Source organism: Chrysemys picta, chromosome 18 (assembly GCF_011386835.1).
Source record: "Chrysemys picta bellii isolate R12L10 chromosome 18, ASM1138683v2, whole genome shotgun sequence".
In the NCBI taxonomy this organism is placed as follows: domain Eukaryota; kingdom Metazoa; phylum Chordata; order Testudines; family Emydidae; genus Chrysemys; species Chrysemys picta.
In genome coordinates, this window is record NC_088808.1 from 7,862,614 (window position 1) to 7,884,283 (window position 21,670).

General features: G+C 43.2%; 1 protein-coding gene across 1 annotated transcript in view; it reads left to right on the top strand.

Moving 5' to 3' along the window:
* The window catches only part of CACNA1B (calcium voltage-gated channel subunit alpha1 B), a 509,994-nt gene that overhangs the window by 387,292 nt on the left and 101,032 nt on the right, over positions 1-21,670 (top strand). Inside the window, exons 24-26 of the mRNA XM_065571905.1 lie at positions 4,180-4,309; positions 6,574-6,633; positions 9,294-9,400. Coding sequence (XP_065427977.1) covers positions 4,180-4,309; positions 6,574-6,633; positions 9,294-9,400 — 297 coding nt within the window. The remainder of the gene's footprint in view (positions 1-4,179; positions 4,310-6,573; positions 6,634-9,293; positions 9,401-21,670) is intronic.

Consider the following 21,670-nt stretch of genomic DNA (forward strand, 5'->3'; position numbering starts at 1 on the left):
TTGATCTATGTTTAGTCAAATCCATTGGAAAACTAAGTACGTAGTTTGACTGGCCTACGAACCAGATGCATCATTTGAGTTGGGCTTTCCTGAGGTAATAAATTACCAATGGAAAAGAGGGGGGCAAATCCCGGAAGAAGTCTGAGCTTCTGATGGTCAAGTTAATGAATATTTGTTCAGTGATCCATGGGTGGAGACTATGAGCTCGCTATTGTAGATTGCTCCTCTGAATTTCCAGTCTGACCAAGAGCACATACCTTTGTCAGAGATCTGTTTTGGAGGATGGAATGTCAGTAGAAGAAGAGGCGTTATGAGGAGCAAAGGGCTGAGGGAAAGTGTTTTTGAGACCAGCGAATGCAGCCTGGCTCCACAAACACCTTCCCTTGGAGGATGTGGTCCTCTTGCCAGCCCTGTAGCCCCACATCACCATAGAAGCTGAATTTCTGGGACATTGCAAGTATTTCTTCATGAGCTGAGGCTGAGTATAACATATAGGGTCTGTTGGGGTTATAGCACTTCTGTTGCTTGCAGCATCTGTGTCTCATGGGTAGCTTTGCACTTTGACTCTGCACGTAGAGAACCGTGTCATTCCCAAGTGCCGCAGGACTAGACAGGTACGTCATCATGAGCCGTAGGAGTTCTAGCATAACGGGCTGGGAGTCATTTCAAGCAGTAATGTGGGTCTGGAGCAGAGGTTTGGAATCTTTGCCACCTCTGAGGATTGCTTGCACTATTTGTGATCATTTCTCTCTGGATTAAACCCTGATTAGATCTGCTTTTCACAGCTCTGGGCTATAATCACATTCACCAAGATGACCTGACTATGAGTGTGTGTGTAGTTGGAATACATTGGAAATAAATATGGAGGGTATCTTTCAATACCAACTATAGCTACAAAGGAGCCCAGACCGTTAGCAATCTGACTGCTGTTCAGTAGCCTATAGGAAATGAATTGAGGGCTCAGTCCTCTTCCCATTGTCAGCATGGGCTTCTCTACTTTGAAAGAAATATCTGATTTCCCCTTCTACATTTTCTGTGGTTTGTTCCTTCAGCTGTCATTAAGGCTTCGTGGAGGGTTGGGGTGGCTGATTGAAAAGTCTATGGAGATTTCAGTTTCTCAGAATGCTGTGACCACATTGTACTAGTTCTAACCAGTAGCTTCAAATACAACAAAACCTCCTTTGATGAATGTGATAATACACAGTCAATGTGAGGGAAGAGTTTGATCAGATGTGCACACAGCACGGTACAAAAGAATGATGAACTTTCTGGGAACAAAGAAATGTGGGAATGATGGGGCTTGGATCCTGGCTGGCTTGATTTGAAACATTATTCTGCCTCGGATATTTGGCTGCCTGATCTGCTTTGCCTCAGCTGTGGGTTGACTGCCTGGACTGAGTCTTAGGTTGTGAAACACCTGATAACGTTACTAAGCTGCAATAGCAAAAAGAATACCAAGTCCTGGGCTGAGAATGGGCTGCCTGTAGCCTGGTACAGACCAGTGAGAGCAGGACAGGTGTTCTCGACCTTTTTTCAGGTAACTCCCAAAACACACCCCCTTTTTCTTCTGTTACCCCATCTTGCAGAAAGCTTTGAGCCCCATATTCCAGTATCCTCTGTGCTCTATTAATCCCCCCTCTCCTGACCCCCCCCCAAGAAAAAAACCAACCAACAGTGTAATACATAGTTCGTGGGACCAGGGCCGGCTCCAGGGTTTTGGCCACCCCAAGCAGCCAAAAAAAAAGCCGCGATCGCGATCTGCGGCGGCAATTCGGCGGGAGGTCCTTCGCTCCGAGCGGGAGTGAGGGACCGTCTGCCGAATTGCCGCTGAATAGCTGGACATGCCGCCCTTCTCCGGAGCGGCCGCCCCAAGCACCTGCTTGCCAGGCTGGTGCCTGGAGCCGGCCCTGCATGGGACCATATATGGGCAAAGTAGGCATTAACATACAGGGCCATACGGGGCCCAGCACTGTGAAGGTAAGCAAGATGAGGAGGCCACAAGATGCCTCCCATGAAGGTGCCAAATGCAGTCCCATTGTGGAGCACATACATGGATCCCTGCAAATGTTGTGGCTGGGGCTACAGGGAGAAGCAAGGACGAGATCGGCCAGACACAGAGTGATGTGCAAGAGTAATGCAGCTGTCTGTGGAACATATGCTCCCCTGGAGACTCAGCCAGAATTCCTCCCGAGCTCTCCCGCTGCCGTGTTGTTCCTTAGTACCCCGCACCGCACATCCCAGCTGAAAAGGCCAGAATCTAGCTCTGGGTGTGTGTCAATTGGATGATTTCATCGGGTTACTGAGCCCCTTTACATTCAGAAAGTTACTTTCAATGTAAGAAGGGCTACAAACTGATTGAAATGAAATGTCACACTAAAATGGTCAGAAGCACCCAAAGGTCTCGAGAAGGAAGAGGAAGAAAACATAAGTTTTTTCTTGGGTCTACACAGGTGAAGGTTGGGTGTAGGTTCACACCTCTGATTCTATTTCATAAAACAGTTCCTTTCTATTTTTGAAGGGTGGGATATTTTTTCACAGTATCTCTTTCTAGATGATTATCTTCCCAAGCTCTGTTGTATTGCCCAGAGCACAAAGCATTTTTGAAAAATATAATTTAAATAGATGGTTTTTAAAGTACCAATGTTTTAAAAAAGCATTTAAAAATTATTTATAACATGCCCAGTCATAGTTTACAAATATTTCAGCATCTCAGTACTTGTTATGAATGACAAATAACCAAAAATAAGTACTTATTTCTTTGATTAATCCAAATTCAACATGTAAGTTAAAGTTACAAACGTTGTGGGTAATTTCACTTCTTTAGAATCCTTGAACATCAGGATAGTTCTGCCTTATTGTAAGATGCATAACTAGAGCTTGGGGAACTCTGTGAAACATTTCTATGACTGTTATTTCAGTATTTTTTCATAACAAGTTCACTTCAGTTGTTTTGTGCCCCTTTTACATTCACTCTCCATTACTAATCTAGCAACAGGAATTACTAAAGTAAATACTTGCAAAAAGGGAATTTTAAAATCCACTGCTCAAATATTTGCTAAATATATGCTCCTATCATAATTTAGGGCTGTTGGTTAATTACATACATCATCCAATCTGGGAATAGAAACAATACCAAGTTTATTATTAACTAACCAACACCATGCACATTTATTATTTTGCATATTTGCAATTAAACATTTGCAACTGAGTGCCAATCAAGAGTTATTTGCTGAAAGAATTTGTGAATAGTTTTGAATGATATAGAAATACCAGAGTTTCACAATTTTCTTGTAGATGAGTCACAATAAAAAGAGGTTAAATATATCAAATAAATTACTGGTTATGAACTAGTTGTCCAGCTCTCAAATATTGTATTAAAGAGCGTGGTAGAGATGCCTGGAGAGAGAGAGAATAAAAACATTACATTGCAGTTATAAAACACTGTTTATCTGAGGATCTCAAAGCACATAGCAAACATTGAAGGTCTGATTCTTCATTCAAAGGAATTTCTTGCATGAGTAAGTACTACAGTACTATGGTACTGACCCTTCATCATTCAAGTCTTTGGGAGTTTTGCCACTAAACTGAACAGTATCAAGTCAAGCCTTATGCATACAGGGGATGTCAGTGCATGGCAAGCTGGGGTGTCCCATATGGACACTGCTACAGCTCATTGAAAGTCCCATAGTGCACTCTCTCGTACTGCTGTTGGAAATAGGAGGACGGCAAAGCGTGCTACAGAACTTTTAGTGCACTGTAGTTGCTGCACGTCAAGGTAGCGTGCTGCAGTTTCATGCCCCGGGTAGCGACACACTAGCGTCCCATCAAGATTAGCCCTTAGTAAGGTCTGCAAAATTGTGCCCCAATAAGTTAAAGTTCTTGATGGTCCTGGGATATCTAATACCACTATCACCATCTTACAGATGGATTAGTGAGGTGAAGAGAAGTGACTTGCCCAATGTCCCGCAGCAAGTTGGTGGCAGAGCAAAGAATAAAGCCCAGTAGTCATGACTCCCAGTTCCCGCTATAACCATAATAAAATTCCCAAAGCTGATATTCTTGATAAGCAACGTGCTCCCCACCTGCCCCCCAAGCCACAAACACTGTGGTGCAGACACAGAGGGACAGTAGCAATGCCAGTGCTTCCATCTGCTTTCTTTTATTTCTTTGTTCTTTCAGAATCCGACGCCTGTTTCATTACATTGTGAACATGCGCTACTTTGAGATGGTCATCCTCATCGTCATAGCACTGAGCAGCATTGCCCTGGCTGCCGAAGACCCTGTCCAAGCTGAGTCTCCAAGGAATGATGTGAGTAGTGACCAAGGCAACCAGAAGATGATTGTTTTGCTTCTCTGGTAGGAGGTGTGGACAGCAGAACAACACAGATTGCAGAGTGTGGGGGTTCCATCCAGTGATATCAACATGTGCTATCAGTGGGTGACACTGGGGTTGGGAGTGGAAACCTGGGACCCTCTGGAAGTAAGATCTGCACCCCTGACAGCCAAGTGCAATACAGAGAGAAGAAAACAGCCACCAAATCTGGCTAGCACTGAGGCCGGATAGGTATCAATTAGGGTGAGACTCACACTAACATAATGACAGCTCTCAGATTTCATGTCTCCTTCTGAAAAGCGTTGCAGAGCCAACATTGAACTTTTTACTTGCATGGCCTTCCAAAGTAGTGGCTAGTCATTTATACCAACAATCTGGTCTGTCAATTTCCCTACTACAAGCACTGAGGTTCTCTGGCCCTTTCCTCTGTTTGAACCCCATCCACCTTTGAGAACCTGTGTCTTAGCTGTCGATTGATGCCAGCTGCCTTGGAAACCTGGAAAGGCTGTGCCTCCACCAGCCAGAGGGATCACTGCTGAGCAATGGGAGGCATTTCCACGCTCCTGAGGGTGGAGTACACTTCCAGGGTATTTTCATCGTCTGTAGTACAGAAAGCAAGAGACTGAAGCCAGACGTCAGAGTGGCTTCTCCTGAATGGTTTGGCACAACAGTAACCACTAGGACCAGCACCGGATGGCTATTTTGTTTTTAAACAAGTACAGAAAAATACATTTAGGGCCCAGTTTTCAACAGGTTTCAAACCAGACTCTGAGCTTACACACCCAAGTGATAATGCGCACACAAATGGGCATGCACCTGATATCTACACACAAACCCCACAGCTGCAGTCACAGATTGGATGGCTGGGCACCTGTTGTGTTAGCACATAGGTACCCATTGGGTTTCTTGGAACGTATCTACTCCATATCATCCGTATTTAGATCAGGATACTCAGATGCTGTGTCAGCTAGTCACTAGAATTAAGATGATTACCAAACCTCCCCACTCATCTCATGTGACTTTTGAGAATGAAAGCTATATTAACCTACAGGCCCAGATTCAAATACTCTTGCTCTTCAGTAACACCTTACTCCGTGAGTAGCCCTGTTATCAAGGGTATCAGAGGTATCTGGCCCTAAATTAGCAACAAATACAGCAGGCTCCGGCTGCCTGACTTGTTGCACAAACTGTATACACGAAATAGAGGCAGTCAATTGCAAGTGTAAAACAAAACCAGAGATTGGGACTGAAAATTTCACTCTTAAAATCCAAAGCACTTTACCAAGAAGATTATCTAATGTATAGGTGTGAACTGGCAGGTGTTTTACTTACTGAGGCCTGAGTTCAGGATTCTGCCTTTTCCTAACCCCTAAAACAAATCAGGAGTTGCATTCCTCAGAACATAGGAATTGCCATATTGGATCAGATAAGGGGACTACCTTGTCTGATAGCCTGTTTCCAATCTGGCCAGTTCCAGAGGTTTCAGGGAAGGGTTCAGGAAACCCTGAAATAGGCAGCTATGAAATAAACTAGCTATGGAGAAAGTTTCTTCCTAATACTTGCTAGTTAGAGGTTGGTTTATGCTCTAGACCAGGGGTTCTCAAACTGGGGGTCGGGACCCCTCAGGAGGTCGCAAGCTATCAGCCTCCACCCCATACCCCACTTTACATCCAGCATTTATAATGGTGTTAAATATATAAAAACGTGTTTTTAATTCATAAGGGAGGGTCGCACTTAGAGGCTTGCTATTTGAAAGGGGTCACCAGTACAAAAGTTTGAGAACCACTGCTCTAGACCAGGGGATGTATATCTCTTCCTTACACTCGAGAGGCATTAGCAATGCTATCATCAACTATTGCAGAGGGAAGCACATTTGTACAAAGGTGTTGGCAGGGAAGCAAATTCGGAAAAGATTTTCAAATATTGTGATTTAAAGTGTATTCACTTTGCTATTTTAAACCTGCTACGTACATGTGCACACAGATGATCTCTCACACGTGCACGCGAGCGCTCGGACAATGATTTCTTTTGTAAAAAAAATACTGTTTCAGTTCCATGGAGGAAACTCAAATTTGTGGTCTAAACTACCTGAAAGTATCCCATAAAATGGGTGTTATGCAATGACCCCTGGTAAATATGCCACTGCTGGAATTAGCCTTCCATACACTCTTTTTGGGCAGATCATTTCAGTGATTCTGTGCTTAGTCTCCTTTAAATACAGATTTCTCTTTCTGATTTAGGCGCTGAAGTATCTGGATTATATATTTACGGGTGTCTTTACCTTCGAGATGGTGATAAAGGTAAGAATATCACCGTGGGTATTTATTCAACTTTTCAGATTCACTGTGGTATATTTTCAGGTGTCCAGAGCAAGAGATATGAACAGGACTTGTAGAAAATGAGATATTTCTCATGCATGTAGGAAAGTATTGATGGTAAGAAGTTCTACCCATTACGAACAGGGCTTGGAAACAGCTGGCACACACCCGTACATCATACCAGCATCTTTCTGTAGCTACTGTCTTGTTCTCCAAAATCTCAGCTTTTGTCTTAAAAAAAAAAAAAAAAGTTTCTTGCTGTTATGGTTATGAAGAAAATCTCAAAAATGTGAAAGGAGTGTGATGCAGAAATGTCAGCGTGAGTCTGCAGCTACTCGGAACCCTACTTCTCAGAAGTGCGAACAGCCCCATTCATCTCAATCAGGTGTAAACTCTGAGGCTCAGTGACGATTATTCAAAGGTCAACATTCACTATTTCATCTCACACATAAGAACAGAAAGGGAGGGGATCACATTTGGGGGGATATTGCCACTGATGGGGTTCCAAACACAAGGAATTTATTACAGTTTGTTCTTCCTTGGGCAGCTCTCTCTACCTATTATAGTCAGGTAGTTTGGCCCCCAAGTAACTTCCAGCAGAGATGTCTCTGTGGATGTTATTTAATTTAATGTTGTGTAGTTGGCAAAGTGCATAAGACCAGTACACTACAGTATGTATGTATTAAACAATGAGAAAGTAAACAGTACAGGTGAACGTATATTTAAGAGAAGACCAAATTACAAGAATGGATCCAAATTGCCCTATTCTCGGCATAATCTCTAATATGTGTTCATTGTAACAAACTACCACACAATGTGGCATAGGAAAAGGCCAGGAAGTGGAAAATTAAGGGGATTGACAATCATGGAGTGCACTGGCAAAATAAGGAAGCTTACAGAGCATCTGCTTGTGTAACCCACACGCCTCCTGGGTGTCGTGTACTGTCCCATCTAGTGGCATCGAGATCACTTAGAGATTAATGAGCCTGCTCTACAGGTTTAGCTAAGGGCCATTTGGCTTTTGGCTCATGCACTAAGCTCCAGAGGTCCACAGTTTGATCCTGCCCACCGGCGACCGGGGTCTGTCTGCGTTACAAGTGAGGGCTCGTCCGGGATTTCAACTGGGAAGATTCTGAAGCTTGGGACACGCTTCCTCAGCTAGGGGAAGTATGTAACCTACACACCTCCTGGGTGTGGTGTTCTGTCCCATCTAGTGGCACTGAGACCACTTAAAGAGAGGGATTGAGTCTGCTCTACTGCCTTAGCTAACAGTCAGTTGGCTTTTAACTCATGCAGTAGAGGTTCATGCACTAAGCTCCTGAGGTCTCCGGTTCGATCCCAGCAACCGGGGTCTGCCGGCATTACGCTTGCACTACTCCTGACTCTAGTCAACATTATCTGCTTCGGAAATACTAACTTCTCTTGCTAAATTACAAAAGCAAACCTCCCTCTCCCCTACTGAAAACCTGTCAAAAACAAAAACATCACTATTGTGTAACTTTTGATATAAAACTACTCAAGGTAGTTATGTACCAGGCAGACTGCGAAGAGTTACAAAAGGATCTCACAAAACTGGGTGACTGGGCAACAAAATGGAAGATGAAAGTCCATGTTGATAAATGCAAAGTAATGCACATTGGAAAACATAATCCCAACTATGCGTATAAAATGATGGGGTCTAAATTAGTTGTTACCACTCAAGAGAGAGATCTTGGAGTCCTTGTGGATAGTTCTCTGAAAACATCCACTCAGTGTGCAGCGGCAGTCAAAAAAACAAACAGAATGTTGGGAATCATTAAGAAAGGGGTAGATAATAAGACAGAAAATATCGTATTGCCTCTGTATAAATCCATGGTACGCCCACATCTTGAATACTGCATGAAGATGTGGTTGCCCTTTCTCAAAAAAGATATATTAGAATTGGAAAAAGTTCAGAAAAGGGCAGCAGAAATGATTAAGGGCATGGAATGGCTGCCATATGAGGAGAGATTAATGAGCCTGGGACTTTTCAGCTTGGAAAAGAGACGACTAAGAGGGGATATGATAGAGGTCTATAAAATCATGACTGGTGTGGAGAAATTAAATAAGGAAGTGTTATTTATTCCTTCTCGTAACGCAAGAACTAGGGGTCACCTAATGAAATTAATAGGCAACAGGTTTAAACCAAACAAAAGGAAGTATTTTTTCACACAATGCAACTCCTTGCCAGAGGATGTTGTGAAGGCCAAGACTATAACAGGATTCAAAAAAAGAACTAGATAAATTGATGGAGGATAGGTCCATCAACGGCTATTAGCCGGGATGGGCAGGGTTGGTGTCCCTAGCCTCTGTTTGCCAGAAGCTGGGAATGGGCGACAGGGGATGGATCACTCGATGATTACCTGTTCTGTTCATTCCCTCTGGGGCACCTGGCATTGGCCACTGTCGGAAGACAGGATACTGGGCTTAGATGGACCTCTGGTCTGACCCAGTATGGCTGCTCTTATGTTTTAGAAGGAGGTTTTGTGAAGGGACCGAAATCATTTGATCAAGGATATAGGGGTTCACCTCATTGCAGATAATACATATCCCTGCTGCACATCTGTATTTGGAGCTGGTTCCTGTGTTTTTACATGTGGCATGTTAATTTGTTTCCTCTGAAGATGATTGACCTGGGGCTGCTGCTTCATCCTGGTTCCTATTTCCGTGACCTGTGGAACATCTTGGATTTTATTGTGGTCAGTGGGGCCCTGGTGGCATTTGCCTTCTCGTAAGTAGCTTTTCTTTAGAATCTGAATTTCCAGGAAAGGAGAGAGGAGGGTAGATGTGGCACTGAACTAGAGCCATTTAAAGCTCAGTAGTTGTGGTTCCTTTTCACAACAGGTTCATGGGTTTCACAGCCCCAGTTTTTTTTTTTAAAGTTTGGGTCAGAACAAACTTAAAACTTCAAGTGACATTTTCATTTTCTTTCACTCAAAACTTAGGGGGAAAAGAACTTTCCATAATGTCAACCTCAATTAACAAGCTGTTCTAGATTTCATCGAAACTTCACCCAGGTGTGTTTTGGTCCCCGCTGCCACTCGTTCGAATCTGGACCCATGTTTGTGACCTATTGGCAAGCCTTTCCTGGCTCATCGCAAACGTTTCTGGCAGCTCTGAATATTTTTAAGCTGCTCTGATTGAGAAAAAAATTATCCCAGGAGATCGAGCCATTTAAGAAAGTGCATTTTTTCACCAGATAATGTATATCTTTCCCCCCAAATCTGGAAAAACATATTTTTTTAGAATCACTGCAGCTTCTGTTTTGTGTGTTTTCTGTATTTCTCTCCCCTCATCCTTTTTCATTAAAGATATTTACATGACAACAATTTCCAAGTTTCTACAGAGGTCCTCTTCTCCTGCTGCTTATTCAGTACCTCAAGTCACTATCCTCTGTTTCTGACATCAGTAGAAAGCAACAAAGAGTCCTGTGGCACCTTATAGACTAACAGACGTATTGAAGCATAAGCTTTTGTGGGTAAATACCCCCTGCGTCTGACGAAGTGGGCATTCACCCACGAAAGCTTATGCTCCAATACGTCTATAAGGTGCCACAGGACTCTTAGTCTGGATCTGTAAAAAGCAACAAACCCGGCTACCCCTCTGATACTTGACATCAGGATAATTTCCCCAACCAACTACTGTGATTTCACAGAACATTTTGATATCAAGTGAGGAATGAGCAACAGACACAGATGAATTGTTAAGAAACCAAGATCCTCTTTTCATTCATATGCCCTTACTAGTAAAGAACACAGGAGGAGAAATACAGACACTTCAGAACACAAGCTGATCACAGAGGGAGTCTGGGAGAACATTTCCCGCCCTGTAGTAGTGTGTAGTTTACCAGTTGCATTATGAGGGGTTTCAATATGCCTCTGAAGTTCCAGGTATTGACCTGGAGGCCAGTTTAAAAGAGGAGTAGATTAAAGTGCACTAGGGAGGTTCTAGTTCATGGCAGCAGCAGGGTCCATATGGACACTTAATGCATGGCAGGCTAGTGCAGGCTAGATTTACACCCCAGATGGCTGCAAACTGGGTGTGCATATAGACAAGCTCTAACAGTATTTTACTTGCCAATCAAAAGAATGAATTTGCTCCTCACAGTTGAGCTAGTGGAAGTGTGCAAGCCTACCCTATGTGTTACAGAAATAGAACCATTTCTAAACAGAAGGCCGGATTTACTCATGTTCTTTGGTTGATTTGCATAACTCTGACAATGCAAAACCACCATAAACTCATCTTAAAGTTAAGATAGGTTTATGGTTGCTTTGCATCACTGGAGCTACATAAAGTTGCCAGAGCATTCCGGTGAATCTGGCCCAGATTTTTTTCTTCTTCTGTAGGTTCAGAATTCCTTCTGTGTTGTGTCCATGAAGTCTACATTTTAGATCTTTTGTTTTAGTTCAATGGCAAATGCTCTAAAAAACAAAACCCAAATCTAAGTTGATTTGACCTCAGTCTGTGAAAACAATAAGATGTGACAGTCATCTTTTCCCTCTTCCCCCAGGGAGAGAGCATTGGACATAGGCTATTGGAAACTTGTATTAAATCACAGAATTAGATCCTTTAATCCTCTAGATTTATTTTCAACATCATGATGGTGACAAGGACTTTCCCAGAAATGGTTAGATTACAGCATATGATCAAACTGTATCATTCGCCCGCCATTAAATGAAGGTAACAATGTTGACTAGTGTTTAGAGAAGGGGACTGCAAACTGGGAGGTCTGTGCTCTGTTCCTGACTTGGCTGCAAATGAGCTTTGTGATCTTATGGGCAAGTTGTTCGAGGCCCAGATTTTCAAAAATGACTTCTAGTTTTGGTTGCCCACTGCTTTGGGTACCCAATTTTAGGTACTGAGGGTTTGGTGTTCATAAGGGCTGAGAACGCCTAACTCCAGTTGAGGTCAATCAGGCACTCCATACCTCTGGTAATTAGGCTCTGGTTGTGTAAAGTTGGGCACCAAAATTAGAGGCCACTTTTGAAAAACTGACCCTAAACTTCTCTATGCCTGTGTCTCCTGATCTGCAAAAATGGGTATAATAATACCTGTCAAGCTTTTATTTAGTGAGGCTTAGTTAATTAAGGCTTGTAAAAAAAAATAGAGAGCCCCCAGATGAAAGGTGGTCTAGAAGTGTTAAGTATTGTTAAACATAAATGTCATTTTCTGGGAAATAATGTCCGTCTGTGGTCTGTTGTAAATTCCTGATCTCCCTCTCCAGTAAGATTTCACACTTCCAAGAGAGGTTGGGAGGAGAGAAATCTAGGGAGCTTGTCCAGTCAGAGAAACTCTTGTGTGTTCTGAAGACCAATAATATCATTGGTCTTTAAAATATCTTCTCCTTGGTGAACATGGCTCTCATAAGGTAACGTAGAACATTAGCAGATTTATAGAGCCTTTTATGTTGCTGGACAAATTGTTTCTGATGAAAGGTTTCTAGTTTCTGCTCCTTTTGAGAGTGCATTGCATTCAGTATTTCTTTAGTTCACTCTGGCATTTATATCTAATGGTAAAATATCAGCCTCTGCACTTTATTTGTACATCCTTGGGCTGTACTTCATGACAGCGTGTCTTGAACGACGTGTGTACCTACTCTTTAAGTAAATGTCGAGAATAGGTTCATGGAAAGATTATAAAGGGAAGGGGCAGGACTCTTAAACATGCACCTTTTGGGGAGGCAATAAAGAAGGATGGGGAAACTGGTTTGGATAAAACAAGAACCATCCCAAACCTTCACCCAGAGTTGAACTGAATCCAACTTTTTTTGCGGTTTGGAAGAGTTTGAAGAATTTTCTATTTTTGCTGCTGCTGTTCTTGCTGTAGCTTCTATACTTCCATATTCCGTCTGGGATTGTAAATGATAAAATTCCACGAGAGAGACCATATTTTCAGGATTTCTGGACTCATTGGATGCAGGAAGTACCAGCAATCTTGTGAGAGCCTGTTCTCCAGAGATTCCTAGTCCAATTCTGCTCACATAAGGGATTCGGACAGTTCAGATGAAGTTTGGATAGACATTCGGGCTCCTGAGTACTTATCCAAACCAAAGGCCTTCTGACTGAACCTTGTGGAGTTTTGTTTATCACTAGAAAAGAACTTGATTTGCTAAGTGAGATGGGTGATTTTGTTGTGCCTCTGTAGGGATTTTTTTTTTTTTTTGCTTCCAAATGCTAGAGCACAAATGTACGTAGAGCCTACAATAATCTTGTAAACATTCTTTACTGCAGCCTTTACTGATTCCAGTCTGCAACAAGACAGCTCAATGACTACCTCTCAGCCAATCCCATTTAATTCACCAAATTCATTTTCTTGATCTACTGTTTGATAGTGGTGATCTGTGTTAAATTTTGCCAAATGGGCATTTCAAGCGGACACCAAGTCAAACCAGCCCATTCAGAAACATTGTCTGCTGGAATATTGCAACAGCATCAGCTTGTTAATATAGATAATAATATGAGTCACTGTTGCACCAGTCCACCTTCTTCTGCTCATAGTTCTTCAGATTGTAACTCAATTTATTCTTTTCAAGGTGGGCCCCAAAGAGATGCTTGTAAGCGATGAATAATAACAAAAATTATATGTCTTCTATCTAGCAATCATCTCCCTGTGTTGATGATAAAAATGACATGAGGGTTGGGCTGTATATTGTCGTCTTTAAAGAAATGGAAGTGGAAGGGCTTAAAACAGCCTTGCAAATTTGTCATGACATTTGGCCAGCCCGAGGCACGAATTCTACTTGCTCAATCAAATGATGCTTATGAATGGGGGGAAAAAACTAGAGATATGCTCCGTGGGCATCGACAAAAAAAGTTTACCCCAGATGTGTAGAATTTTCCACAGCTTGTTTAAAGTGAATGAATTTACTACCATAATTTGCTGAACAATGAAAATTATTTCCTCCCAAAGTGACGACAAGTTGAAAGTATAGCAATACTGTCTGTTTGTCAGTAGAAGAATTACTCCGACACCAGCCAGGGTGTGTGTGTGCATATGTCACATATCAAATCTATTACTTACTTCCTTATTTATTTTATAAGCATTGAGCTTAGGGTGGGTGGTGGGGAGGGAGCACGGATCTCTTTGTGCAGTGGGTATACTGTATAGACCTCTGTTTCTGTTTGTCATTGACTCTGTGCTCTTTCTTTGTCTTCCTGTTGCTGGAATCTCTCTCTAGGAGTTTCATGGGGTAATGCATTATTGCTCTCTTGCTGCATTGTTATGCCTGTGAACTGTGTGTATTCTCGGCAGAGTGTACACACTCACCTGTGGAAATGATCCATGTTACACCCATTGTATTGACTTCTTTGTCCCTTCACTACCCATTCTTCAGTGACATCCCCTTCCTCTTAACAGCTCTCATTTGTCCCTGATTGCTGTAGCCAGAAGAATAAACCCAGGTTGCAGTTCCTATGTTTAGCAAAAGTCACAGATTGAAATAAGCAAATTTATATGTATCCAGCTACTGTGTGAAAGATTTGGGGGAGTGACTTATTGGGACTAGCCTTGATGTGTGATATAAGTTTGCATGAAAAATAATAAACAACTAGGCATCAGAGTAGCAGGGTTTAGTCTCATGTAGGGGGTTGCATGTGCAAACTCCATTAGCGGTAATGGAAGTTTCATGCATAGCTTTCTGCATTCTTAAGAATCGAACCCCGCATGAATTCTGGCTCTATGCAACTGACAATAGAGAAAGCTCTCTGACATGAAAACTAAGCGATGTGGGGTTTTGAGGGCACTAAAAAAGAAAGATGTTGCAAGAGTGACCTTTAACCTTTTTGTCAGGGGATCTCAGTTATGTCTGTGGGACAAAGGAGCTGCCTTTTCAGGACCACGGAGAGCTCCTTCCTCCAGAAGACAGACTGTGCCATCTCCTTTTCTGGCTTCCTAGCGTAAGAGGGCAGGGATTCTCCTCAGTCTCTCTGCAGAGGAAGATGAAGAGACAGAATGAAAGGGACAGGAGTTTTGTGATACAATCTAGGAAGTAGGGTGCTCTCTTCTTTCTTCCCTTTTAGAAGCTGGATCAGTTAGGCACTGGAAGTGGATAGAATCACACTCAGGCAGAATTGTGACCTCATTTGCTCTTAAGCGGAGGAGTTCACGTTCTACCTTGGGGATTTCAGGCAATCACAGGAGACAGTGGCTCCTCCCCTCCATGAATATTTGATGATAAGCCTTTAAGAGACCTGTGTACATGAAATCAGAGCTGCTGGCAGGAGCAACAGAAACAAGAAGCTTCCATTTGAAAGATCTATCAATTTTTTAACAGATCATTTATTTATTTTAAAAAATTACTTACGAGGTTTCTTTTGTTATTTTGAATAGTTTAACTGTATGAGCAACGCTCTACTACAGGACAACCAGAGCTGGCCTGATGCAACCAGTATTGGCCTAACACAAACCCACAGGCCATTTTATTTTTCCTTTTTATTTTTTCCGTGATTTTTTTTTTTTTTAGCTTTTTGGGTTTCTATGTTCTGTCCATTTTCTAGCATACTCTGATGTTCAACAAAGTTCATAGTGCAGTGAAGATCAACTCCCCCTCTTCTTTCTCTCACCCCCACAATGTGTTTGGGCAGGGAATATTAGACAGTGAAATGCATCCTGGTGTATATCCATTACCTGAATTTGTAGTACATCTGACCCTTCCAGTTTGTTTTCTAGCCTTGTACTAGGGCATTTTGCCAATCAAATTTGGAAAAGCCCTCCATTTAAAAACAAACACTCTTGTCCTTGTACAGATAGCTAGTTAGTGGAGCTGTCAAAAGGGGGTATGTCTCATCAAGATGTCACTTGCATTAATCCATCACATACAGTCCTGGACCCTTTAAAATTCCACCTCTCCTGTAGGGAGAGCCTTATTTTTTTAACAGGAAATCAGGGTGGGTTTTTCAAAGGCACCTCCATGACTTTCAATGGAGCTCATGCCCTTAATTCACTCAGGGGCTTTTGAAAACCCCACCCTCATTGTTATTGACTGAGATCCTCCTAACACACAGAAAGAGTTTTAAATCTTGAAATCCTTTATTAGGAATTCAGGGCATGCTTCCCGTTCTCATCATAGAATGGTTTTGAAGTATATCCCTACATCAAGAAAACTGGTGGCTATGCTGGGGGGGAGGTGTCACCATACCTGTTCATTAAGCCCCATGTCTATTAACCTTCTACCCCTACCCAGAAATGCAGTCACTTAATATTTGGTTCTAAATTGGTTGTAGATGAAGCCTACTGGATTTCCAATTTGCAGTAATGTCTCTCCCTCCTGAGGTTTGTGATCACTGTTCTACAGACATAGCCTCCCTCTCCCAGATCAGCCATCCAACAGCTTCTCTCTGTACAAAGAACAGTTTCAGATTTTAAACATTGCCTCTTATGCATTGTAATAAATTCTGCCCATTCCAAGATGGCTCCTGAACACGGCTGTGTAACTGCAGGATTCACGGCCTCAGACATCAATGGATTTCTAGTTTGCCGGAGTTCATGTTTTCTGCTGTTTTAGATACAGTGCACCCCATGAGAAGCCCTCCCTGATTGCCTGTATTTCATTATTTCCCAGCTACATCAAGACGTGTAGAAACAGATCCATCTGTTTCCTGTGCTTCGTAGTGTGGGTGGGCTGCCAAAAGCCAGTTCTTGTTTCTATATACTGAGAGCACTAGATTTTTGTTTGCAGAGATGAGCATTGTATAGATCACACCCACAGGTACCTAATATCTCTTCTCTTTTCACAAAACATTTGAATCTCATTTTGTTTACTGATCATACATCCTGTTTCAGAAAACAAAATTGGGCTGTGAAATTAGTTGGTTTTCTTTTTGATTCTTTCTTATGTCTAAGGGCTCTGTCTTCCAAATCGAACAGAAGGATGAGCAGTTAAGTATTTTTTTGTGCTTGTACACCTGAAGACGGAAACTCAGTGGAAGGATGTGAACAGTTTCCTCCTGGTTATGCTGGCAGAGCTGGCCAGCGTGCACTGGCTGTAACATCATCTTTGCTTGCTAGCATCTGGTGATGTAAAAATGCATAAAGAGATCCAAAAATGCTGTTTAAAACCTTAGGCCTGAGTGTCATTTACACTAAAGTCACTGCCCTGACAGTGTAAAGGGACCTAAAGGGAGAGTAAATTACTGTCATGCTCACTTTAAGACCAGAGCAGTATAAAGTGGCCTTAGGGCATGTCTTCACCACCCGTCGGATCGGCGGGTAGTAAACGATCTATCGGGGATCGATTTATCGCGTCTCGTCTAGACACGATAAATCGATCCCCGGACGTGCTCCCCGTCGACTCCGGAACTCCACCAGGGCGAGAGGCGGAAGCGGAGTTGACGGGGGAGCCGCGGCCGTCGATCCCACGCCGTGAGGACCCGAGGTAAATCAATCTAAGATACGTCGACTTCAGCTACGCTATTCTTGTAGCTGAAGTTGCGTATCTTACATCGATCCCCAGCCCAGGGCCGGCTCTAGGCACCAGCAAAACAAGCTGGTGCTTGGGGTGGCACATTTTTAGGGGCGGCATGGCCGGCGCCAGAATGCCACCCCTAAAAATGTGCCCCGGCCGCCCTAGCTCACCTCCGCTGCTGCTGCCACGGCACGCAAAACAGCTGATTCGCGCGCCGCTACTCGCCCTCCCTCCCAGGCTCTCAAACCTGGGAGGGAGAGACTCTGAGTGGCCGCGGCGCGGGTGCCGCTTCTCCCCCTCCCTCCCTCCCTCCTAGGCTTGAGAGCCTGGGGGGAGGAGGCAGGGCTGGGGATTTGGGGAAGGGATGGAGTTGAGGCGGGGCTGGGGGTGGGGTAATTAAAGAACCGGGGCGGGGGACGGCCAAAATTGTTTTTGCTTTGGGCGGCAAAAATCCTAGAGCCGGCCCTGCCCCAGCCCTTAGTGTAAATGGAAGTCACACCCGTTAGTTTAGATGGTTGATCATTTTTAATGTGACGTTAACCCATATTCAAAATTCAAAACACATTTAGGCCCTTACAGTGTTGGTGATCTTAACTTTTGCCTTCAATGCTTAATGCATCAGCTAATAATATTGCATTATATTCTAATCCCTCCAAGAGACCCTTGCAGTAGGCCAGGTAGAACCCATTTACCACTCCTTCCTGCAGTCCCCATAGACTGGTTAGGAAAGCATTAGCCCACTGATGATGAGCTTTCCTGTTTTTTTCTAAAAGCCAGCCCTCTGTATTGCAGACGAGAGAGGCTACAGCTTGCTTCATTTCCTGCAAATGGCTTATGAACCTCAGACACATGGCAACTTGCCAGTGCAGACCTCAGCTGAGTGGAGTTTGACTGCACCTTGCTAATGTCAATCTGCCCCACAGAGTCTCTGCTTCCTTCAGAAATGAGGGCATTGTTGTCCCTGTGACCGCAGAAATGATTCCCTCGTGGCTGCAATCTGAGTTGTAGGGTGAATCCCTGCCTCCTCTCACATTACATTTCAGTGTCCTCAGACCTCCTGCAAGAAGAAAAATAAAAACCTTCTCCTGCTCCCATTGAACTAAAGGAATTGTGCCATTGACTTGAGCAGAAGTAGGATCAGGGCTTAGCACTGCATGGGTTGAATCAGCCTAGCATTCCATTGGCCTCCTATATTTAGTTATTTTTATTTTTTGCATCTGCCAATTTCCCCACTGGCTGTGCCATTTATTACAACACAGGCAACTATTCTCTGTCAGCATAGACAACGACAGGAGCTGACGGACCACATGCACAATGCTAAAACTTTGTTACTGCCCTCTGGAAAAACTGCTTACAACTCAGTCAGACACGGTATAAAAACTGTCAAGTTTTTCTGCTATCTTTGAGATGCCTATGGGAACATTTCCTAGAATCTCTTAAACCAAACGGTTGGCTTGTCGTCTTAGCTTTCCACTCTCCTTCACGTGGCTTCCCTGACCCACATAGACAGGGATTCCTTTCCCTTGACACTCGTGTAACAGCCTGCCTAGAGGGGATAGTCAATAGCATGGTGCAGGCTAGCATGTTTTTTCAACAACTATGCTGCTTAGGGAAACCATGCTAGCAATGACCAAGCTTAAGCACAGCTGTGGCTAAAACTTTTATGGAGACAGTGCCTATTGTTTTTTCATTGCACCATCTTCTGTGGGTGGAAGAGACAAGCTTTCGAGCTCCACCGAGAGCACCGTCAGGTCACGACTCCATCAGAGACCTTCACATTCCTCAAAGAGCCGTTATTAACATATTAAATCACCATTAATTCTCCCGATTAATGCAGCTCCATAGAAGAGCTTTGTACGGCTGCTGTGTTTTTTGCAAATTAAGAACAAAAATATTTATGGTGATATACCTGAAAACCATATATTTTGATTGATTCAATGCCTGGGTGGTTTGGCAAGAGATTGGGCTATAGAGGGACTTTCCAAAGCCTCTTCTGCCATCTCTATGCAGAGGAGTGTACAGAAGCAAACGCTTCTCCCCTCATGTGCATTGGAGTTAAATCCATAAATCCCCTTGTGACTCAATTGCAGAAGAGGTTCCCCAACCCCTTAGACCATGAGAGATCATGAGGATCTATAATGGCTTTATGAATTTATAGCTAGAACAGTCTCCCTTAAGACTAATAGTGGAAGTGGGCAATCTCTTCCAGTCATAGTTTGGATTTCTAATCTCACACCAATTTTATGCTAATGTAATTCCATTGACTTCAGTGGAGCTATGTCTGGTTTACAGCAATGTGAATTAGAGCAGGATCAAGCTCCAGATGTGTCTGCTTAAAGTGGTTCTAAAATAGCAGTGGAAAAACTCAGATGTTCTGGCCTCTCCCTGTCTGTGTTCCTATCCCCTCACCTTCCATCCCTCCCAATCCAGTCATGGAACTCAACACTAGAGACTAACCTGTAAAGATGATATGATGATATAGGCAAGAGCCTCTCAGCTTTCATTCTGAATGTTCCTGATGTCTCCCTTGCTTATCCGTGCACTGTAAATGAACAGAAGTGATTGATGTGACATTCCCGAGGGTACAATCTGGACTGCTGAACAGCTGTTTCCCCTCAATTCTCCAATCTGGGGTGCCTTTTATACTGCTTCACTGTGAGAGCAACCACTCCTGGTCTGCCCACACCCAGCCTCCAGCATGTTAATCACCCCCAGCTATACTGTATGAGAGCTATAGCCAGCCAGCCATGAATTATATTACAGAGCGACACCAGTAAATTCTCAGTCCCAGACCTGTGTGCCTTGTACTGTCCAGCACCCTCCTGGACAATAGAGGCTCATAGAAAATCTGTCATTTCATTCATAGTAAATGATGTGCACAAATCTTGTTATCCCCGCTGAAGTTCCCAAACACTTCAACCCAAACACATGGTTTAGAGAAAACAATAACATCAGTTTAACTACTACAAAAAGAAAGATTTTAAGTGATTACAAGTAAGGAGGCATAAAAGTCAGAATTAGTTACAAAGAAACAAAAGGTAAAACACAAAGTAACACCTAACTTAAGCTAAGAGAATTCAAAGCAAAAGTCTCTCTCACCGCATGCTGTAGCAGTCTTACTAGCTGAATCTTCCAGTCAGAATCTCCCCTCAGTCCAATGATGCTTCCTTTGTCTTTTCAAGTGTTGTTGATTCTGTGCATAGAGATGAAGGGAGAGAGGTAATCTGAGGTGTTTGCTCCCCTTTCTTATGGCATTTCTCTTCTTTGAGAAACATCTCCAGCTGTGGTTCAGGTGACAGCATGTCTGTGGGATGGGAACTTCCAGCCGTTTCTTTGACAACAATTAAATTTCTCACTCTCGTCCTTTTCCCTGCCAAAGAATGGCTGCTTAACCAGGTGATGGTCTATTTGATTTTGTTGACCTATGGCCAAGGCGTTAGTTTGCCTTTTGCCTTTGAAGAACTGGTTTGTGCCTGCTTTTCTAAACTTGGAACATGTCTTATACAATAGAATTTCATAGCTTTACATACATTGCTGCCACACACATTTTACCAAGACAATAATGTTCAGCAGATTATGAGTTTCCAAGTGATACCTTACAAGGCACACTTTGTACCAGATTTATCATAGTCTTGTAGAAAGGGTGAACATAGGGATACAGACTGTCACACTAGGTAGAGAAAATGACTGCAAATGGGACATGGGTATGTTCACCTCTAAGATACTGGTGCAAATCCACTCTGTTCAGTAGCGAGCAAAAGTTGTTACCCTCTCATTTCTGCTCAGCTGGTCGTATGAAATGACTTGTTGGTTTCTCTTTACTAATGGAGCCAAGTCACAAAACTCACCATCACCGCTCTCAGCAGGGTCAGTGGCTTGAGTGAGCCATAGAGTTTGAGCTGTCCTCTCCCCGCTAAATATGGTTTCTCCAGAATAGTGTTAAGTCCTTACTGGTGAGGCTGTATGGGAGAAGTTTGAACTTGCCACTGCCCATGCTGTACAGTTCTGAGTCTCTTGGCTTAATTGTGTTTTTCTTGACATGCTTTCCCAATGGGGAAGGGAAGCTGAATGTGGGGGGAGCGGAGAGGAGCCAGGGAGCCTGCTCAAAGCAGTGTTCATTCACACCTTTTGTTATTTCAGTGCAAGTTTATGTCTCAATCAGCCCTTAAACCCATGCCTGTAGTCAAGTTCAGCTCCATCAACAGTCTTCCATCTCATTCTCACGCCATACTAAATGAAGGTGAACTGCATTGTTGTACTAGCAGATTGACAAAAGGCCTAGCTGCAGCTCTTCAGAAAAAGCCCTACTTTTTTATTTTGGGGGTGGGTTGGGGAAGGAACTCTATCTCCCCATCAACCTCCCCATCCCCTTAATGGTAGCTAAACGAACAGTATTGTTTGCATAAATTATTAACCTTTCGCATACGGTTTTCGTAAAAGAGAAGTGACCTCCGACCTCTGCATGCATGGCCTGAAAAATTACACTGTTATTGTTTCAGGCATGTAATATGTCTGCATATTACATGGCTCAGCATGGTCTTGGCAGCATGTCCTCTAAAAGAGACCTGAGAGCGATAGTAGGGCTGTACAGAATGCAGA